The sequence below is a fragment of the Cervus canadensis genome, chromosome 1, assembly GCF_019320065.1.
Source record: "Cervus canadensis isolate Bull #8, Minnesota chromosome 1, ASM1932006v1, whole genome shotgun sequence".
NCBI classification, from domain to species: Eukaryota; Metazoa; Chordata; class Mammalia; order Artiodactyla; family Cervidae; genus Cervus; species Cervus canadensis.
This window is the reverse complement of record NC_057386.1, coordinates 126258427-126280829: the sequence shown is the minus strand read 5'-3', so window position 1 is coordinate 126280829 and position 22403 is coordinate 126258427. Positions and strand designations below refer to the sequence as shown.

General features: G+C 44.0%; 2 protein-coding genes and 1 non-coding gene across 5 annotated transcripts in view; all 3 read right to left on the bottom strand.

Moving 5' to 3' along the window:
- Positions 1-11342, bottom strand: part of DNAH10 (dynein axonemal heavy chain 10) — a 166133-nt gene extending 154791 nt beyond the window's left edge. For both annotated transcript variants that reach the window (XM_043442362.1, XM_043442368.1), the window contains exons 1-4: positions 11129-11342; positions 6181-6267; positions 3388-3488; positions 1430-1538 (exon numbers count right to left, since the gene is read on the bottom strand). In XM_043442362.1, coding sequence (XP_043298297.1) covers positions 1430-1538; positions 3388-3488; positions 6181-6267; positions 11129-11342 — 511 coding nt within the window. The remainder of the gene's footprint in view (positions 1-1429; positions 1539-3387; positions 3489-6180; positions 6268-11128) is intronic.
- Positions 3208-3280, bottom strand: TRNAG-UCC. The gene has a single exon. It is a non-coding gene; the product is annotated as a tRNA-Gly (tRNA).
- Positions 11343-12097: 755 nt separating the features above from the next.
- The window catches only part of ATP6V0A2 (ATPase H+ transporting V0 subunit a2), a 40460-nt gene continuing 30154 nt past the window's right edge, over positions 12098-22403 (bottom strand). For both annotated transcript variants that reach the window (XM_043442309.1, XM_043442318.1), the window contains 5 exons: positions 22230-22349; positions 20331-20450; positions 17775-17892; positions 15579-15750; positions 12098-14964 (listed from right to left, as the gene is read on the bottom strand). In XM_043442309.1, coding sequence (XP_043298244.1) covers positions 14865-14964; positions 15579-15750; positions 17775-17892; positions 20331-20450; positions 22230-22349 — 630 coding nt within the window. In that variant the 3' untranslated portion in view covers positions 12098-14864. The remainder of the gene's footprint in view (positions 14965-15578; positions 15751-17774; positions 17893-20330; positions 20451-22229; positions 22350-22403) is intronic.

The window sequence follows — 22403 nt, the reverse complement described above, 5'->3', positions numbered from 1 at the left end:
CACACCCTCTGGCCAAGGCTGATTATTGTTGCTCCTGGCTTGTGATTACTGTTAAATAGGGAAGCACTGAGCTGAGATTGACCCCTCCTCAAACAAGAACTGTTTAATGCTAAGCCTCTGCCGGTCATCTTTCCTCCTTCTTGTTATGCTCCCTCTCATTTGGGAAGAACAAAGTACAGAAACTCAGAACTTAACGGTGAGGTCGTGATCTAAAGGGTCACCAATGTTCAAAAAAAGAAAAGAAAAGCAACATCGCGTGTGTTGTGTACTTTACTATAGAGTACTGTATAGTGGACAGTCGAACCATATCTTTATTTCAAGCCCAGGATGTCCAGAAGCAAGCATGACAAAAAGCATCGGTGATATAGCTGATACAATACTACCCAAACATCACTGGATCCTTTTTCCAAGAGGATAGATAGAATTGAATCCAGCAAGAAACAAGAACCTGTCCCATCAATGTCAGGTGTGAGTAAAATTGGCAGCTTACCCTCCATCTTCTATTGCTAACAATCCTCCAGCTCTACCATCTCCTTCCCTCCTCCATCAGTAACTCTTCTTGCCTCTTCACTCGATGCCAGCCCCTGTATGCCAGCTCTAGTACTATACTTGTCAAGGTCCTATACTATAAGATTAAATTTTTTAAATTTTTTGTTTGTCTTTTTATGTCTTATTTGTGTGAAAAGTATTATAAATCTATTTCAGCCCAGTACTACATAGCTGATTGTGTCAGTTAGGTACCTAGGCTAACTATGTTGGACTTACGAACAAATTGGTCTTACGAACATGCTCTTGGAATAGAACTCGTTTGTACATAGGGGACTTACTGTACTACCTTATGTGTGTTTCTGTTCAGACACCTTATTGAACATAATTGCTGATTCACTAACATTGGACTCACGGCCAGTAGCACCACTGCTCACGTGTGAACCAAGCTTACATCACACACGAGTCTTCTCCGTCGGGCACATCCCAGCCTTCCTGCACTCTGAACACTAGTCAGTGCTTCAGCACCCCACCTTGGAGACATTTTAAACAGTGAAATCATGCCAAAGCCCCACAAAAACTCAAAAGCCCTGGTACTAAATAGATCACGATAAAGACACTCATCTATAGTGTTTGATGCAATAAGAAGGCAGAGCATGGCCTTGCCTGACCTCAGCTGGGCCCATGCATGCTAGTGACTCAAATTTTCCCCACTCCGTATGTGTATTTCAAAGACCATGAAAGCAGTGAAAGTACTGATTTGGGGTTACAAAAATTTTTAGTGAGTTGGTAAATTTACAAATATAGAATCCATGAATAATGAGGATTGACTGTACTGATAAAAAGCTATCTTCTCAAGAACATGTAAAAATTGAGTCTCAGACATACGCACATGCACTTGCATGCACACCCACACTCACACACACTCCCACTGGAAGCATACCTTTTGTATTTCTGAGAAAAAACACCACATTCTGGTCCAGAAACTCCTCAGGAACAGGAGTACGACGCACTTGGAGATATGTCTTTTCCATCATTTGCTTAACAATTTTCTGAAATATACAGACCAAAAAAGTCACACTGAGATATATCCGTGCACCCAAATCACCTATTTGTGTACACCTGAACTCTCTCCCCATGCACTGGCTGAACTTACTTCCCAGTAGACCACAGACATGAGCTAAAATTCACCCAGGGGGACTTTCCTGATGGTCCAGTGGCTAAGACTCCAAGCTCCCAATGCAGGGTGCCCAGGTTCAATCCCTGGTCAGGAAACTCAAGCCCACATGCTGCAACTAAGACCTGGAGCAGCCAAATAAAAAAATTACTTTAAAAATAAAATAAAATTCACTCAGAGGCTGAACTCTAACCCTGACTCTTCCACCAAATGGCCACTACAGCACTTGAATAAACTGAATTGGGCAATGTCCTAATCAAGCTTCTCTGGACCACAAATTGCAACAAGCCCGTCTTGAATTCAGGTTTTTGCTGGGAGGCATATTCATGGGGCAACTGAGCATAATTTCAATTAGCACAGCTCAGGCCAAATGGGTCCGTCCTAACTTTATGAACTCTCCCTGGGTTTGTGCAGTGAAGTGTTGACCCAGCAGGCCTGGGCTGTCCAAACCCTACACATTCCAAAGGCGCTCAAGACTAGCCCTGGGACTTCCCTGGTGGTCCAGTGCTTAAGACTTCACCTTCCAATGCGGTTGATGTTGGTTTGATCCCTGATTGGAGAGCTAAGATCCCACATGCCTTGCAGCCAGATAACCAAAACATAAAACAGAAGCAATACTGTAACAAATTCAATAGACTTTAAAAATGGTCAGCATAAAAAAAATTTAAAAAAAAAAATCTTTAAAAAAACGAAAAGGCTAGCCCTGAACCAGTTCCCAGGTGATGACCTTTAAGCTTTTGGAACATCCTGGCTGATCTGAGCATCTCTGTAGACCTGGGCCCTTGGGTCACGCTGGGGAGTTTACGCTAAAAATGTGATTTATGGTGAACTGATTTTGTTTGCCTGGGGAACTGAGTCATACTGCCTCAGTTTGACCTCTGCAAGGTGGAATGGGCTGCTGAATAACTGTGTGGACTTCATGCAGACATGACTGATCCCCACTAAAAACCCTGGATACCAAGGCTTGGGTGAACTCCTCTGATTGGCACAACCTCCTATGTGTTGTCTCACATGGTTGCTGCAGGAATGAATACTAGGAACTTCCCTGGCGGTCCAGTGTCTACGACTCCATACACCCATCTCAGGAGGGCCCAGGTTCAATCCCTGATCAGGGAACTAGATCTCACATGCCACAGCTAAAGATCCCATGTGCCACAGCTAAGACCTGGCACAGCCAAATAAAGTAAAATATTTTTTAAAAAAGAAGAAGAATGAATGAATGCTGCCCTGGCAGCCCCATTTGGAAAGGACAACTTGTTCTTTTTTCTCCTGGACTCTGCCCTGTATGCCTTGTTCTCTGTTCACTTTAATCTGCATCCTTTCACTGAAATAAACTATAACCATGAGTACAAACTGAACTGAACTGATGACTACAAAAGATTTTCTGGGTCCTGTGAGTCATTGTGGCAGATCCTTTAATCTGCGGGGGACCTTGGGGACCCCCAACATAGGATTCCGTCATCTCTATGCCAACACAATATGTTCCTTAACATTTTTTCTGTTTTTTCTTTTTTGGCCACACTGTGTGGCACGTGGGATCTTAGTTCCCCAATCAGGGATCGAACCTGAGATCCCTGCATTGGAAGCACAGAGTCTTAACCCCTGGACCATCAGGGAAGTCCAACAGGACACATTTTTTGTATGAGATGTGTCAGTTACCCCGACTCATCCGAGGACATGAAATTCCCATTACCCTGCCCAAGAGAAGAAAGAGCCACACGTACTTTGACGGGGAGGTTCTCTATAATCTCAAGGTCCATCTCTTCCTCCTCAAGGCTGGTGGGAGGACGATGTATAGAATACACTCTCAGCTGCAGATTCTTAGCTGCAAAACATGATGCAATGCACAAGATGAAATACTTGGAAAATGAGGTTTCTGGTCACCTAGACCAGACCTGCATCTTGGATGTTAGTATATTTCACTCTGGGCATGCTATCAAAAAGCTGGGCATTGGGCCCCGCTGGTGGTTCAATGGTAAAGAATCTGCCTGCCAACACAGGAGACACAGGTCTGATACCTGATCCAGGAAGACCCCACAAGCCACGGAGCAAGCCTGTGCCCCATAACTACTGAACCCGTGCCTCAGAGCCTAGGAGCCACAGTTACTAAGCCTAAGTGCCACAGCTATTGAAGCTCATGTGCCCTAGTGCCTGTTTTCCCAAGAGAAGCCACTGCAATGAGAAGCCTGATCACCACAACTAGAGAGCAACCCCTACTACTAAATAAAAAAATAAAATTATATTTAAAAAATAGCTGGATGTACATTTTTTACAAATGAATCCTACTGTAGCCTTGACTCACACTTACTTAGGAGAAATGTGTTGTGGTTTTGATTGGTCCTCAGTTGGAATTTTAATTTGTGTGTGTGAGTGTACAAGTTTGTTTCAGCTACAGTGTCCAATGAGTGACTTCTCTGAGAGTTTTACTTAAAGGGGGGGGTGCTTTATCCTTGGGATGAGATTATAGTTAACATGTTAGTATCTACTCCTTTTTCACTATAAAACTTGAAACTGGTGGAGGATGGAAAGAAAAGTAAATAGAATGAATGTATGTCTCCCAAGTCTACTGTTATTGATGGGGTCTGAAAACCTCACAGCCTACCAGTCACAACCTGAGTTTCTGATGAAGCCCACAGAGAAGGGACAGCTTTCTCAAACTGTTTGGCTCTTCCTCCAAAAGGCACTTGACAAAGTCCAGGCTTTGGAACAAATCAACATGTGTGGTCTGAACCCTCTCTGCAGTGGGTTTTCTCATCCATAAAAATGGGACAATAATATCTATTGGGGTGAGATTTGGGAGGATTAGATTATAGGTTGGCTAAGAGTCGAGCATGCTGGCTAGCCGAGGAAACAGTCTACAGCTGGGAGAACTAGCATTATCAGAGCAAAAGCAACCACCCACAGACAAAAATACACTGTCAAGGGGCTTCCCCGGTGATCCAGGCAGTGGATAAGACTCCATGCTTCCATTGCAGGGGGTGAGGGTTCAATCTCTGATCGGGGAACTAAGCTTCTACATGCCATGCAGTGCAGCCAAAAGAATAAAAAAGATTAAAAAAAAATACACTGCCAAGTGCACTCAATGACACAGAGCTATATGCTTTGAAGTGGATAAAATGCTGCTTGAAGTTGCATATGTTTTACCACGATAAAAAGAAAAGAAAAAAATACACTTGGAAGGAATATTAATTTGCTCTGTTGGAGACTGTCCTAACCCTTCTCTCCAAGCAGCCTCTTCCCTCCCAATTCTTTCCTGATCACAGATTTATTGGTACTAAAGCAGGAGTCCATTAGTAAACACTACTGTGTCCCTCATGGCCACTGTCTGTCTTATCAAAACCCAGCCTACACAAATCTTAGTAAGAATGGAGGGCCTGTATTTCTATACTTGTATTCCTCTCCTCTAACACCCCTAATTTTCACTAGAGAGGGGGTTATGTTTTGGTTAAAAATAAATTGTTCTGAAAAAATTAAGATGACAATAGGAAACACTGCACATCACCCCAATCCTTTTTCTCCTCTGACTTTATTTTTAATTTTTAAGGGTTTTTTTTAAATGATGTTTTTCCTTTTGACTGTGTGGGCCTTTGTTGCTACCACTTTCTCTAGTTGCAGTGAGCAGGGGCTACTCTTTAGTGTGCAGGCTTCTCCCTGGGGTGGCTTCTCTTGTTGAGGAGCATGGACTCTAGACTGTGGGCTTAGTAGTCGTGGCACATGGGCTTAGTTGTTCCACAGCATGTGGAATCTTCCTGGGCCAGGGATCAAACCCATGTTCCCTACATTGCAAGGCGGATTCTTAAACACTGGACCACCAGGAAAGCCCGAGATGTTTTCTTTTTTAATATTTACTTGCGTGTATTTGTTTGGCTGCACTTGGCCTCAGCTGTGGCATGCGGGATCCTCAATCTTCACAAAGTGTCATGCAGGCACTTTAGTTGCAGCAAGTGGGATCTAGTTCCTCGACCAGGGATCAAACTCAGGCCCCCTGCATTGGAAGCTCAGAGTCTTAGCCTCTGGACAACCAGGGAAGTCCTTCCCCTCTGACTTTCAAACACTCAGTATCTTGGTAAAGTGCCACGTCTAACCTACAACTTCTGCTATTGTAAGGGAAGGTGAGTTACGGGAGAAACAGGGAGGAAATGTGTTGTCTGGCTCTGCTGGCAACATGATGGTCTGGAGAAGGATTTCAATCCAGGCTCTACTAGCACTTGGGGCTGGGTCCTCCTGTGTCAAGGGGCACAGTCCTGCCACACCTTGATCTTGAACTTTTAGCCCCCAGAACTGGGAAAGAAGGCTGTGCTGTTGTTGTAAGCGATCCAGTCTGTGGTCCTTAGTTACAGCAGGCCCAGGTAACTAATAATGAACCTATTAACACCCAACACTTTCTCCTTGTATAAAACTTCTTACTAAGTCTCAGCTTCACATAAGTAAAAAGCAGAGACTGATTTTAGTCTGGGCAAGCAGACCTCTCCCTCCGGGTGAATGGCCCCCAGTTCCCCTCACTCCCAATTCCATACCTGATGCTCTATCTATCGACTCCGCTTTTTGGAACTCAGTCTCTTCTTCCTCTTCTTCCTCTTCAAACAGGCCAGGAAGGTCATCATCTTTACAGCCACATAAAGCGAAAGAAGAAAAATAAAATGCAATTGTTTCACTGTGCCAGCCCCGGAGAATCACCACTCTCCTTGGTGCTGAGAGTTGGACTGTGGCCCCAGGAGAGTCTGTTGAAGGCCATAGAATCTCTTGAAGACCATACCCTATTATGGTCTGTTGAAGGAGGTCACCAAGAGGAGGGACCACTGCTCAACCTGAGTGCTGTCCTCAGGCAATCAGGAGCTGTTCGCCCCTGCCCTGTCCGGGGGATGCCCACCCTGGGAGCCACTTCAAGGATGCACCTGGATAGATCAGCTGTGGTGGGAACCTCAAGGCGCTGTGGGTGCCTGAACCCCAGGAAGGTCTCTCTATAAACTCTTACGTGCTGGTGAGCAGGCAGTAAACTCACCCAGCCACACCCAAGATCACACCTATTGATCAGAGTGGCTGCCTCTTTCTCTGGTCTCTCTCTGCCCTCCGTGTATGGGGGCGGTTTGCAAACCAACACACAATCCCATAGAAATATCCCAGTTACTGGAGACAACCTTAAGGGACACAAAAGGAAGGCCTGTGCAAATTCTCTAGGAGATGAAGGTTACACGGGATGATCACACCGTTATAAGCAGCCCAAAAGAAATGTAAGTGACCAACACACACCGAAAAAGAGGCTCAACCCCACTAATTATCACACAAATGTACATTAGAATGAGGACATGCATCCAATCCCCTTTCATCTAGGGGACTGGTCAAAATTTTCATGATAATACTCAGTGTTGGTGAGGATGTTGGCAAACAGGCACCCCATCACCCTTGCTGGGTGTGGACTGACAGGGCCCTTCTGGAGAGCAGTGTGGCAGGACCCATTCAAACCACAAATTCACACACCCACCACACCTCCAGTTCTAATAAAGAAAGTGTACAAAGTGTACAAAAGGACACATTGTGTCATTGTGTGTAAAATAAAATACTGTGGCAGGATAAATGTTCATTCATTAGGGGATAGGTAAATAAAATACGGTACAACTCTGAAGTTACATAGATCTATAGGTATGGACATGAAAAATTCTCCAATGTATCTTTGATGGAGGATAACTCACAAAATACTATATATAGTATGACCTTATTTATGATTTTAGGAGCTCTCTCTATACAATATATGTTATCATTGCTCCAGGGGATCTTCCCAACCCAGGGATCAGACCCAGGTCTCTTGAATTGCAGTCTGATTCTTTACCAGCTGAGCCACTAGGGAAGCCCAAGAACACTGGAGTGGGTAGCCTGTCCCTTCTCCAGCAGATCTTCATGACCCAGAAATTGAACTGGGGCCTCCTGTATGGCAGGTGGATTCTCTACCAGCTGAGCTACCAAGGAAGCCTTATCATTATATACATACCATTATATATAAAGATGATAATGATGTTGAATATAGACAGATAAATTGATTTCAGAAAAGACCTGGCAGGATGTGCAGCAAACTACCAATAATGGTCACCTAAAGGAATGGGAGGCACTTTCCAGGTGGCTCAGTGGTAAAGAATCCACCTGCCAAACAGGAGATGTGGGTCTGGTCTCTGGGTCGGGAGATCCCCTGGAGAAGAAAATGGCAACCCACTCCAGTATTCTTACCTAGGAAATCCCACGGACAGCGGAGCCTGGCAGGCTACAGTCCATAGGATCGCAAAGAGTCAGACATGACTGAGCAACTAAACGGCAACAACACAGGAATGGGAGCAGTGAAGAATTCTCTTTTACTTTCTGTGTTTCTAAGTTCTACATTATATGAATTTTTAAGAGAACATCTTCCAGTAATACTTGCTGGAACTATTCATTACTTAATACTGAGCAACTTTTAGATTACTGCATAACTTTGCAATTTTTCTAAAAATTACTGCATAAAAATGCAAGCAAGTTATTAAGTGATCTGGACAGTATGATTCCATTTTGTTATTTCAAGAAACAACACATGTTTAGCTATTAGAACAGCATCATGAACTAGATGCTGCTGGTCTAGACACCCCTCTTTCCTCACGACCAGCATCTATTTGTCTCCATCCAAATAATTTTTAACTAAGAGCAGAGAGAAGTTTTGACTCCATAAAGCAGGGGTCCCTAACCTTTTTGGCACCAGGGACTGGTTTCATAGAAGACAATTTTTTCCACAGATGTGGTGAGGGGGCTGGTTATGGGATGATTCAAGCAAGTTACATTTATTATGCAGTCACTGATCTGACAGGGAGCAGAGCTCAGGCAGTCATGTGAGTGATGGGGAACGGCTGTAAATACAGATGAAGATTCACTCACTACCCCGCTGCTCACCTCCTGCTGTGCAGCCTGGTCCCTAACAGGCTCAGGGGTTGAGGACCACTGCCATAAAGGATCCAATAAAACTGTCCAGGGGTCTTTGTGAGCCTGCAGGCTTAATGAGCAGAACGGGAGTGACAGTGTGAGACCTGAGCTGGGGAGAGCCCACCTCTGCCCAGGACCCACATCCAATACCATCCTGGTGTCTCCAGGAGCAGTAACTTTGAGTTTCCCGGAACAGCATCCTCAGCAGGGAATATATTTGCATTCTCAACATGTGATGACAATGAGAAGACCCAGAGAAGGAGGGGAAGAATACTGGCGCAGGGGGCACGGGTTGTAAAGACAGACCAGAAACGGACGTAGCTCTTGGGGGATTTCCAAGCGCTCTTTGGAGGAATTAAACAGGGGCACCCTCTGAAGTGAGTCTAAAATCTGCTTCTGCATAGAAGAGGGACATCTTGCCAGGAGGCAATGGGCTAAACATGTGTGAGTATATACAGCACAACAGACAGCCACCAAACTATGAACAGAAGCCCTCAGAGGTCACAAGAAGTCCAAGTTGCATAAGTCACATCCATTTCTTAGGGTCTTGGGATATATATATATCACACACACACATATATATATATTCTAAGGATATATGGAGAGAGTATACTTAAAATGTTTGTATATATCTTTTAACTACACAAAATCAAAGTTACTGAACTTTGTGGTACGTGAGAAATAGTCAATCCTGTTCATTTATCTTTGTATGTATAATTTCACTTGGTGATAATGAAGGAGTCTAAATTCGAGGTCCTATTATAATGAAACATCCAGATCCAAACATCTATCAGGGAAGAAGGGGGCAGATAATAAGTTAGATTCCAAATGCTATGAGAGTCATCTCTCTGGGTGTCATTTACAATTCGTTATTGCTGTTTATTTGTGGGCTTGGATTTTCTACAATGAGTATGTGTATTATTTTGTGTGAAGAGGGTATAATTAAAATATATGAATGTGACTACTACTACCTTTTAAGAAAATAAAAAGTTCTGTGTGACTGTGCCTTCCCACCCAGTGGAAGGCCCTGTAGGGGACCCAGAAAGTCTCCTGAAGATGTGACAACTAGCACACAAGGCTGACATTGATGTTAATGAGACGTGTGTGTATGTGCTACTAAGTCGCTTCAGTCGTGTCCAACTCTGCGATTCCATAGACGGTAGCCCACCAGGCTCCTCTGTCCATGGGATTCTCCAGGCAAGAATACCAGAGTGGGCTGCCGTTTCCTTCTCCAGAGGATCTTCCCAACCCAGGGATCAAACCTGCATCTCTCGAGGCTCCTGCTTTGCAGACAGATTTTTTACCACTGAGCCACCGGGGAAGCCCTTGGTTAATGAGACACATCACACAAACGCAGTCCATGATAACTGCACTGATGCCAACACTCCCGCTGGGAGAGAATCTGTGTGTTTCTCAGCCTCCTTCCCAACAAGCACCTCTCTAAGTGTCCCCTGCCTTCTGTCTTGTCTCCCCCTGTCCCCACCCCTAAGCCCTCTCCATGTCCGTGGGCTGGAACAGCCACCTCCATGGAGAGTTCTGGGCATCAGTCACTGTTACTATCTTTATTTGAAATGCTTAATTGTTCAACATAAACGTTTACATCTGCTGTAATATTTTAACACCTTGTTTTGATGTTACTTTACAAGTGCCGGGCGGGAGCCTAGGAAGATAGGAAGGCGTGCTCTTCTCCACCAAGGTGGACCCTGTCTTCATTTGGCAGAGTAAGCGTGACGTGTCCCTCTCAGCCCCTGGGCCACTTCTCTATCCATCTACTGCATGCCATTGGACAGTGACTCATATTTTTCCGAATCTTTATTATGTGACCTGTGGGGATGAGTTCGTTGACCTTCAATGTGCCATGGCTTGCCTATCTGTAAAATGGGATAATAATACAGCCACTGGACATGAGCTTGAGTAAACTCCAGCGAGTTGGTGATGGACAGGGAGGCCTGGCGTTCTGCAGTCCATGGGGTCGCAAAGAGTCGGACATCACTGAGGGACTGAACTGAACTGAATACACCCACTTCATACGGTTAATAGTTGATTTACGCGTTCGGGGGCTTCCCAGGTGGCGCTAGTAGTAAAGAACGCTCCTGCCAATGCCGGAGACACAAGAGACGCGGGTGCAATCCCTGGGTCGGGAAGATCTGGAGCAGGGCACTGGCAACCCACTCCGGTATTCTTGCCTGGAGAAGCCCATGGACAGAGGAGCCTGGCGGGCTACCGTTCATGGGGTCGCAAAGAGCCTGGGCACGACTGAAGCGACTTAGCACGCACGCATATGTTAGGAAATGTACCTGGTACTGATGCAGCGATAAGTGTTTGCCGTGATTACTTATCTAAGTGGGCTTGTCCGGCTCACCTACTGCCTGGACTGTGCCCGGACAGGGTGGGCGACAATAAGCATTTGCGCACTGCCCGGGAGGCCAGGAGTGGCGGGTGGACGGGGATCTGCCTTCCTCGCCGGAGTGGTGGGAACGAACAGGGCCGAAGGGTGCACGGCGGGAAGGCGGCCGAGGGGCTCACCGATCTCCACCTCCACCTCCTCGGGTACCACCTTGCGGTAGAAGAAGAGAGTGGAGGCGCCCTCCTCGTCGCTGGTCTGGTTGAGGAAGTGCAGGATGAGTTCCTCGGCCTCGCCGTCGTTGCGGTTTAGCAGCTCCTCGAAGAGCTGAGGGTCTGTGATGCCGAAGGCGTTGTACACGCGGTCGCGCATCCACAGCACTCGCAAGTCGTCCATGGCCGGGCAGGACTGACCACAACTCAGCGCTCAGCGAGCTGGGCGCCGGGCGGGCGTCCGTGGCAACGGCGCCCTTAGCAACGGGCGCCCCGGCAACGGCCGCCGCTGGCGCGGGGACGCATCGCCCCGGGCCCCGCAGTCCCTGCGCGCGCCAGCACCGGGGCCCAGAGCTCACAGAAGCGCGAACCGAGACTCGGGAGGGTGGCGCGGAGCCCCTGGGGAAGGGCCGGGGCGCCCCAGCCTGCGCGCGGAGGGTGGTCGGGGCTCTTCTCCCGGATGGGCGCCCCCTTCCTTCTGGGAGGACCGAGGTGAGCAGGGCGGCCTTATGCAAGGGGATTTAAAGACGGGCCAGCGCCAGTCTCAGCCGCCGAGGGTCTGCAGGCCTGTAAGTGCGCCAGGAGCCTTGTAGGTGCTGGATGCGCAAGGCCTCCTGCTTTTCCACCGCCAGCCTGTCTGGGAACGTCCCGCCCGCACTGTCAAGAAAACGGGCAAAACAGGTGACAGACGTTTGGCCTCGGCATCTCGGAGGTGGTAGAGGGAAAACTGGACGCGAGGCAAAAGGACTTCAGTCTGAGCCCTCGGTCGCTCTGGATCAATGGGCGTCAGAAGAGCAAACACATAGCGAAGACTTCCAAGAAGGGGCAAGTTCCTTACGGTGTACCAGGGTCAGGGAGGGGGGAGCCCCAAGAAGGGAAACTGGCTACAGGATCAAAGGCTTTGTAGCCAAGCCAAAGCATAATAAAGCAAAACACCCGCCATCTCAAAAATATATTTATTTTCCATTAGTAAAGGGAAGTTGAATACTGATAGGAAGATGCAAATTTGTCCTCTCATGCATTTGTGGATCTTTTTAACTTGTTCAGTCCTTTCCCCTAACAGAATTGAGCCCCTAGATTCAGAATTGGGCTGAATCTAGCTAGCCTTCTTACTGGATTTTCACATCAAGGAACAAGTGGAATGTTCTAAGTATTAAAATTCTAAACCAAAGTTCAGCCTGGGTGTTGAAAAATTATCACTCCAAACTGTCTTATTTTCATCATCTTGAACTAAGATTTCTTGCTTAGTTACACCAGATGGCATGCAAGCAAACCTGGCTTTAAATTTAATAAGGTTGTTTGTAAATGCAGGCTGAGGAACAGTTGATGTTGTTATTTCTCTTCCAAAATGAATCAGGCCCTAGAGTGTCTGAATTTTTAATTTGTAAACATAAAAGTTACCTAATGCTATACACAATCTATGCCTTAACTACTGCAGAATGAAAACTGAGATCAGAGTGTTGTAAAATACTCATTCCGTAATGAGGACCAAGGAGCTTTCAGTGAAAGGTGACTCCCCTAAAAGTCCTACCTATGATGAATGGCCAGTCCAAGGCTCAGCATGACCTCCAACAAACCCTCTTTGCACTCCTTGATTCAGCACGATCACACCACTACAAGGACCCTCTTCATCCTTGCAGGGCAAAATCAACCTCTATTTTACTGAAGAAATCCCTGGGATTTTTATTTTAGAATGAACAGCTGAATGGAAAGTAGAGAATGTGGCAGTAGTGACATTTCGAGTTGGTGAAATAAACAGATACTTGGCATCATCCAGACAATTGACGGTTTTTCCTCTGGAAGTTTGCTATCACAGGAACGAAGTTACATCTTAACAACCGTATACATAATACTTCTACCAAATCACTTGCAAACAAAACAGAGCAACAGCTCTGGTAACATGACATTAGAACCAGTAACTATATAAAGAAAGAAAATTTACCCTGAAGCCTGCAAGATGTCATCAAACTCTAATTCTTGAGAGTTCTTTCACAAAAATTAGAACTAACAATTTGTGTTTAATAATATCGTTACATTCTACAGAACTACTACATAGGTTTCAACTGAAAAGTGACTCTTCACTCTCTCTTCTATGCCCTGATAAAGGTAAAGTGGTGAGAGACAAGTCTGAGCCTGCAAGGCATTAACCACATTTTGTATTCACCCAACAGAAGTGTCTAACCTTTTATCTTTCTGGGGAAATTTAACATTGAGAGCAGAATCATTTTTAAGTTTCATCAGTATCACTTTGTATCATATTTTAAGATGACGGACAATATCTCATGGAGGAGTAGCATGTAATCTTGACTACAATTAAAAAGGTTTAATGTTAGAGTCACCATTATGTCATGATGTTCACTTCATGCCCCTCAGCAAACAGGCCTTGAAATCACCTGAAAAGATACACTTAAATTCAGGGCGACCATGATCTTAGCTTGTAATGAAAGTCCCAAACTCTCTCCTACCAGCCAGGGTGAAGGAAATAAGCAGGTCTCTTCATGTGAATTACTCAAAATGTTAAGAAAGGGAAAACACTGCAGGTTTCTTTTTGAAAATAAATATCTAAAACCCATTACAGTAAAATATGAAAAATGAACATAACTTATAAGAACACAGGACAGATAAAAATGTTCAACTGGACTGACTCAAATGTCAAGTGAAGAGATGAATTTAAACTGAAGATTATACATTAATGGCTTAGTAAGAATTGGTTTTCAACTGATCTCAGTAGCTTTTAAAAGTTTAACTCTTAAGGGCCTTTATCAGACATTTATTTAGAATTAGTCTGAAAGTGGAACATTATAATTATACTGTTCTGAAGGACAGGTGTGACCTCTTCATGGTAAAATATCTTAATTTATATTTTATTATAAAAATATACAAAATACTACTTTTTACCTTTCCTTCTTCACTTAGTATAAACCCTTTTTGGTTCAGGAACATCAGCCAACTGAATTCAGATATCCATATTATGTCTTCTAAAGTCACACTGGATTTTAAGGCTCAGTACACAGTTTATCTTCTCAAATATACAATTATCATAATTGGCTTTATGTAAGGATAACAGGATAAAAGGCTTTAAAAAAATATACAAGTGGGATAACCATTTTGTTGCATGTTATTTTATCCCATTTTCTCCAATTATTAAAACAAGACAAAACTGTAGAAACAATTCTACTTGTAATTCTAGATAGCATACAATAAAAAAGTTTGTATACTTTTAATTAAGCAAAATATAATAAATGTGAATCTTCTGTTATCCGTCATTAAATTTTTTTTAAACTACTTAGCTTCAGCTGTTGGAAAATATTATCTGACAACTTCAGGTGACAGAATAAGTCTGGCTTTTTTCTTTTTTTTTTTTTTAATAAAATGAAAAGGAATCAAATATCTAAGACTATTTTCAATTTGCCATTCAAAATTAGCTTCTCTCTCCCACGCCTGTATTTTTAAAAAACAACCATAACATAACTTTTGCATGAACTTACATTTGCTCATCATAAAAACTGAAAGAAATTTATATATCTGAAATTGAGAAAGTTTACAAAATATTTAACATATGAGGAAGAGGTATATCTTACAGATTTGGCTATCTCATAAGGCAATTAATGAAGATGGAATTTTTCCTATCATCAATTTAACATAAGGAATTCTACAACATGATAATTCTCCTAAATCTGAAAGCTTGTTGGATACTGCAATATGATCACGCCAGGTCATCACTGAACTTCGAAGAAAGTAATCTGAATGAGAAAGGAACAAATTTGGTGCCTGCACCAATGTAGAATTTGTTCTGAAATTCTACCCTAAAAAAAGAAAAAGAAAGTATTAATGAAAGATTCTGAATAACATTTCCTACATTTCTTAAAACATATACTAAGTTAAAAAAGTTTCTGTACTTCCAAACATGCTTCATTCCATATATGCTCTTGGCACAAACACTTTTACTGAGATAAAATACACGCACACACTGACCCTTTGTTGGCTTTCTCATGAAGGAAATGCTGACACCTCATGTTACCTCCCACTCTATGGACATTCACACGAGAATTAGGAACCTCTCTCTCCTTCTAACTGGACACACAGACAAGTAATCTGATATATAATGTAAAACATTAAGAAATATGGCTTACAGTGAGATAAAGTAAACTGTCAGACCCAAAGTGAGTTGAAAATATTAAATACACATAATTATTCATCAAGCATAAACTTGCTTTTTACATGTCAGGGACAACAGCTCAGAACCAAAACAGAATTTTAACTCGGAGGATCAGAATACAGATCTCAATACTGGGAAGGAAAGAACTAGCCTAAATAATGTATGTACACATACATATTACTGGAAATGTTCTATGTGTATATATATCGGGGGGGTGTTACTGTCTTAAGTAACAGTTCCGAAGCTCAATTCCAAACTCACCAGTGGAGGCGGATGGCATGAAGAAATGCAGAAAGCCCTTCCATGATCAAAAGGATGAAAATTGTCAATACTGCAAAGAGAGCGATCACTGGGAGCAGCACCAAGACCCCGTAGGTTGTGTCTACCCGGAGGCCGACGTGCATCAGCATGGCCCACAGGACCTCAGACAACTCTGCGTGGGAAGCATTTTGCAGAGTTAACCTCTGTAGACCTTCAGTGAGTCACTGCCATTAGCTAGCTAGACTGAGTTTCCTTCTGAGAAATTTTGAATTGTTATCCCTAAAATAAATACACACCCGTAAAAGATATAATCTGCTCCTCATGTAAAAATTACATGAGCAACTTGATCATCTCAAATGTGGAGGATGACCTGACATTCCAGAGAAATCAGAGGTCTGCCTGCCTGCCAAGGAGAGATCTTGACCCAGATGGGGTCTGGCTGGCTCAGTCCCAGTGCAGCCCTGGATCAGGCAGTGGGAAGCTGGGCATCAGTCCTGACTCGGCCACCACTAACTGATCAGGCGGGTGATCCAGCGCCAGCACCGTACCTCACTGGGCCTTAGTCTCCTCCTCTGTAATAGAAGATGGTGGACCACAGCTTCCCCTCCAACCAGAAAAGTCTCAACTTGTGGCTATGCTTATAAAAATATCAGTGTACCAACCAGCAAAAGAACACCTCTATCACCTGGTGATTTTCACAAGTACAGATAGTCTTTGCACAATGGAGCAGGGGCAGAACAGTGACCAGCGAAAGCATCCTTAATGGTCAATGGGGAAAATGACAGTTGTTCTGGGACCTTTCAAAATTACTGTCAAATCATTAAAACATTCTCTTATTCTTGGTTATAAATGCATAAGGAAATGGAAGAAAAAGAGCGAATCTATCTTTTAAACATTAGAAACACTGAGTATTAAATTGTTGTGGGGTTTTGGTAAGAAGAACTTACCAAGGGTGATTTGAACAGCCTTCTTCTCATGTGACCTGGGAGAGCCAGGCACCTGGACACAGAGCAAGCATTCTCCCTAATACTTAGCGTGCTGTCCTACTCTTTTCCAAGTTTGGACCAACATCTACAGCGTGCTTTGCACCTTCCAAGTCCTGAAATACCTCCTAGAGCTTCTGCGGCATCACTTCCGGGACACCAGCATCTTCCGTACGTTACTAAGTTCCTCTGGCTGCAAATTTCACAGCAGCAGTCACCACCCCCACGTCAGCTCTTTCTCCTAAACTCCTGTTACATTCCGTTTGCATTTCACTTCCAACATATCATTGTTTGTTTCTCTGGTGCATTTTTTCATCTCTGTTGGCCAATTCCCTCAGTTCAGTGATCCATTTTTAAATGCCAGGTAAGTTTACCACTGGCCCACAAGGAGGCAACACCACCATGCGCTTTGCTGTCTGGGCACGAACTGAGCAGCAGGTTCAGGGACCAATGGGGAAAATGACAGTTGTTCTGGGACCTTTCAAAATTATCAAAACATGAAAACACTCTTATTCTTGTTTATAAATGCATAAGAAAGTGAAAAAACACAGGGACCAATCACAATGGGCTCTGAAAAAGTGATGTCACTGGTTTCTGGTCATGATGTGCATGTGTATTATTTACGTAGTGACTTGTAGGCTAAAAGGCCAGCAGTGAAGCCTGCGCTTTGTACCCATATACTCAGATTTTATTGTAGAAACTGAAATTTCAATCGTGTTTTTCGGCGGCTGGTGAGACTTAAGTAAATGGAGGTAACTGAAATCCATGCATCACCAGAGCATGCAAAAGGAGGACTGCCTGTAATCAAAAACTATTCATCAGCATTGTTTCAGGACTAGCTTGACATAACTAGACCGTCACACTTGGTGAGGCAGGGCTGAATTAAAATAACAGTAAAAACAAAAACAATAATGGTCAGAGCAGAGGGAGTAAAATGCTTATGCCAGAAGTTCCTAAGCCTTCTCAGTTCTCAAAACAACTCGTGTCCCAGTGATTTTTTTCCACAGCACCCTGAAGTCAAAAGAAATACCCAGGAGCCCAGGGCAGTGTAGCCAAGTCCAAACAACCTAACCGTCCCCATTCACACAGTATCGTAGACGGTGCCCTTCCCATCAAAAATTTTTAGTGTCCCACAGTGCCCCCATGAGTTAACTGAGGTGCTGAGGGGTGTCTTGGCCGAGCTTGGGAACTGCAGGTCGAAGCAGAAACTTACGTGCGTGAGCCAAACTGAGTGCCCAGAGCCTCAGGTACGAAGCAGTGTTGGAGATGCATCCCAGACAGTACTCAATGGAATGAATTATTTGGGTCATTAATATTTCTCCAAAATCAAACTACAAGAGATGACACAAGCTGGGTTAGATTCTGTACATGACATGCATGACAGTGACAGGACTGGCTTCTGGAATGCTGCTGAGGACGTGCTGCAGCGTGAGGGACAGGGACTCATGAGATCTGAGTTCTGCTCACAGCTCTGCCACTACCCAGCTTTCGATCTACGGAGCTCCCACTCCCCTGTCCCCAGAATGTGACCCCACAGGTAAACTGAGGGTGCTGGACTGGAACTCTGATGCCACAACCGCCATGGCCCTCAGACAGCCCAATGAGGTTCTTGAGCTACTCTTAGTAATTATAAAACGTACCATGAAAATCCAGACATCCACCAACCACAAGATTAGAAGACTGTGAATGTACATGTGTTTAATGGATAAGAGCATCTTAATATGAGTCTGAGAACAAGAAATTATAAAGAGAGTCCCTAAAAGTGAAAAGACTGTAGAACACTGGGCAAGATGCCTCTCACATTCTTCTAGGTCTGCTTTTTGTTTTTTTATGACCTTAGAAAGTTAATTATTAATTGTCTCAAATTAAAGCACTAAATTACATAATAATTACAAAAGGCTGACTGTAAGAAATCTTTTTCGTCCTCATTGAACAGCCAAAAAATTTTCCAAGAAACTAAAGTAGACAAGAGCAGCAGACATGCTGGTTCTGTCCACCAGGACTGTGCTTCCCTTCCTTGGGAGGAAATGCTTCTTCTCCCATCTCACCCTGGATCCATAGCCAGTCATTATCAGCTAAAATATGTCCCCTCCAAAAGTTGTACATTGAAGCCCTAATCCCAAACATGAGTATGTTTGGAGATGGGGCCTTTAAGGAGGTAATTAGGGTTAAATGAGGTCATAAGGTTGGGGCCTGATCCAGTAGGACTGATGTCTTAGGAGACAACAAGAGATGCACGCACAGCAGTAAGGCCGTGTTGGGACACAGTCACAGAGAGCAGCCCCCAGAGAAACTGACTCTGCCAACACCCTGACCTTGGACATCTGGCCTCCAAAACCGTGAGAAATAAATTTCTTCAGTTTAAGCCTCCGAGTGTGAGGTTGTGGCAGCCCGTGCAGACAACTAAAGCAGTCACTGGTCTGGGGATGGTGAGTGACGCCAGCCAGGCCGATCACAGCACTTCCTTGGGCTTCTTCCTCATGGTAACAAGCAGGTAACAGTGTTTTTCTCTGATTGAAAGACTGAAGAAAATGGGCTCAGTGCTCACTGTGGCTCCAGTTCCAACACCGTGGGGCCAACTGGCTTCAGAATGTGAAGCAAACTTGTGAAGAAAACCCAAGCAGAGCCTCACCAGCCTGAGGCCCACTCTCCCCTCGTCCTGATTTGAGCCAGCAGACTCCCCCGAAGCCAGTGAACAGGGTCTCTTTCTTACAACTATGGAGAAGTTCTCATGGAGATGAGAATCTTCTGAAAGCAATGTTCACAACACCTTAAATCATTTAATATCACAACTTGTGATGTTAATGCTATAAATCCCATTGTAAGACTGAGAACCATTAAATGTTAACCCCAAATCCTTATGATGACAATTCTATGAAGAGAATAGTATTTGGAAAGCTTTGAGGAACGGTTGTTTTGCTTTGAGTTTTGATGTTTAAGATGATTGCTATCAATGAACAGAAACAGAGTCACAGATACAGAAAACAAATGTATGGTTACCCAGGGACAGTGGGGGAAGGGATAAACTGGGATACTGGGATTGACACATACACACTACTATATACAAAACAGACGACTAATAAGGACCTCCCGTATACCACAGGGAACTCGACTCAGTACTCTGTGATGACCTATATGGGAAAAGAATCTAAATGGACATATACAAAGAAAGCTTATATATATATATATATACACACACACATAGACACATATATAAACCCAAGAACTGATGCTTTTGAACTGTGGTTTTTGAGAAGACTCTTGAGAGTCCTTGGACTGCAAGGAGATCAAACCAGTCAATCCTAAAGGAAATCAGTCTTGAATATTCACTGGAAAGACTGATGCTGAAGCTGAAACTCCAATACTTTGGCCACCTGATGCAAAGAGCTGACTCACTGGAAAAGACCCTGATGCTAGGAAAGGTTGAAGGCAGGATGAGAAGGGGACAACAGAGGACGAGAGGTTGGATGGCATCACCGACTCGATGGACACGAGTTTGAGCAACTCCAGGAGTTGGTGATGGACAGGGAGGCCTGGTGAGCTGCAGTCCATGAGGTCGCAGAGTCAGACACGACTGAGTGACTGAACTGAACTGATACATGTACGTAAAACTGATTCACTTTGCTGTACACCTGAAATTAACACAGTAAGTCAACTAGACTCCAGTTAAAATTAATTTTTAAAAAAAGGTGATTCTTAGCACTCTCGTTGTGACGATCATCTCTGTGCAAATCTGGCTCCTCACATCAACAGTAACTGAAAAGGTTACCTCTTCACACATCACTTCTCTGCATCCATCTTCCATTTGGTTGTTCCCCTCTTCTATGTCTTGGCCTCCCAGCAAAGAAATTTCCTCCTCGCTATCTTTCCTTACAAGTGTGTAGCCACTCTAAAAACAACCCAAAGAAAACAGAGTCAGTGCCTTTAAAATCACAAGGTTGTGACAACATCAAAGTCAGAACCCCTTCAATTCTGTTAAAGATTCAGCTCTTCAGGACTAAAAAGCCCTTTAAAAGAAAATAAGCATATTATACCTACTAGGATGGCTGTTGTAAAAAAAAGCAGAGAATAAGTAAGTGTTGATCAGGGTGTGGAAGAACTCTTGTGCATTGCTGATGGGAACGTAAAATGGTGTAGCCACTGTGGAATAGTTCAGTGGCTCCCCAAAATATCAAACAAAGAACGATCATTTCTAGTATATACCCAAAAGAACTGAAAGCTGAAGACTCCAATAGGTATTTATATATCCATGTTCAGAGCAGCATTGTTCACAGCAGCTTAAAGGTGAAAACAACCCAAGTGCCCATTCATGGATGAACTGAGAAGCAAAATGTAGTCTATCCACACAATGGAATATTATTCAGCCTTAAAAAGGAAGGAAGGGACCTCCGTGGTGGTCTGGTGGTTAAGACTCCATCTTCCAATGCAAGGGGTACAGGTTCAATCCCTAGTCATGGAACAAAGATCCCACATACTATGGAGTGCAGTCAAAAAGTGGGGGGAAAAAAAGGAAGGAAATTCTTTTTCTTCCTTTTTTATATTTTGGCACCATATAGCTTGTAGCATCTTAGTTCCTCAACCAGGGATTGTACCCAGGCAAGTCTCGGCAGTGAGCACACACAGTCCCAACTGCTGGACCACCAGGGAATTCCCAGGAAGGAAATTCAGACACAGGTTACAACATAGATGAATCTTGAGGACATTATGCTAAATAAATTAAGTCAGTCATAAAAGGAGAATATTACCTGATTCCACTTGTATGAGATACCTAAAGCAGTCAAATTCGTACACACATAAAGTAGAAGGGCAGTTGCCAAGGGCTGGGGCGAGAAGAAATGGGGAGCTAGTGTTAATGGATATGAAGTCTCAGTTTAGGAAGATGGAAGAGTTCTGGAGACGGTGGGAGGTTGGATGCACAGTGTGAAATACTTAATGCCTATGTGTACTTTAGATGTACACTGAACCGTGCACCTAAAACCGGTAAGATGGAAAATTGACATCACGTACATTTTACCACAATATTTCCCCCACCCCAGCCCCAGAATTTTTTAAAAAAAGAAACAAAAAGAGAAACTAGACAAACAAGAAAACAGTCTGAAAAGAAACTCAACAAATGGTTAACACTGTTTACAACTGTATAGGAAAACTTCAAGGCACTATTTTCTGTATTTCCCAAATTTTCTTTAATTATGTTACTTAAATTAAAAAAGCACCTTAAAAAATGAAGAGGCAAGAATAAGGAACAAAAACACTTCAGTTAGGACCAGCATCACTGAAAGATTTCAGCTCAGCCTCCTGATAGGTTTGGGGTTCATTAACGGGGGGCAGTTTCCCATGCCCAGATGTAGAGGTTCCTGACACCACACCTCTGCAGAACAACCAACACCAGAGTGCTCAGTGAGTGAAGCTGTAGCTTTTAAATCAGAGCCTGGATCCCACAGAAGGTGTTTTGTTTTTTTCCCAATCTATTTCTTTCTTTCTTTGGCTGTACTGCACAGCAAGCAGGACCTTAGTTCCCCGATTGGGGATTGAACTAATGCCCGCCGCAGAGGAAGCATGGAGTCTCAGCCGCTGGAATGTCCGGAAGGTATTTTCCTTACAAAACTTTTCACAGCTAAAAACAGACTTTGCTCACCATCTGCAAATGTGCATCCGAACTCACACTTACCCTGCTGACCCCGAGACAATTGCGCCCCTTGTGCAGCCACAGCAGGAAGAGTGGTTTTCCCAAGAAAAGCACGGGAACTGACAACACCGTGATGGCCAGCAGCAGCCTCTGGATGTGCTCCTGTTGGGACAGACGGGGAGGGGCCGGATGAGACGCAAAGACGTACCCACAGGG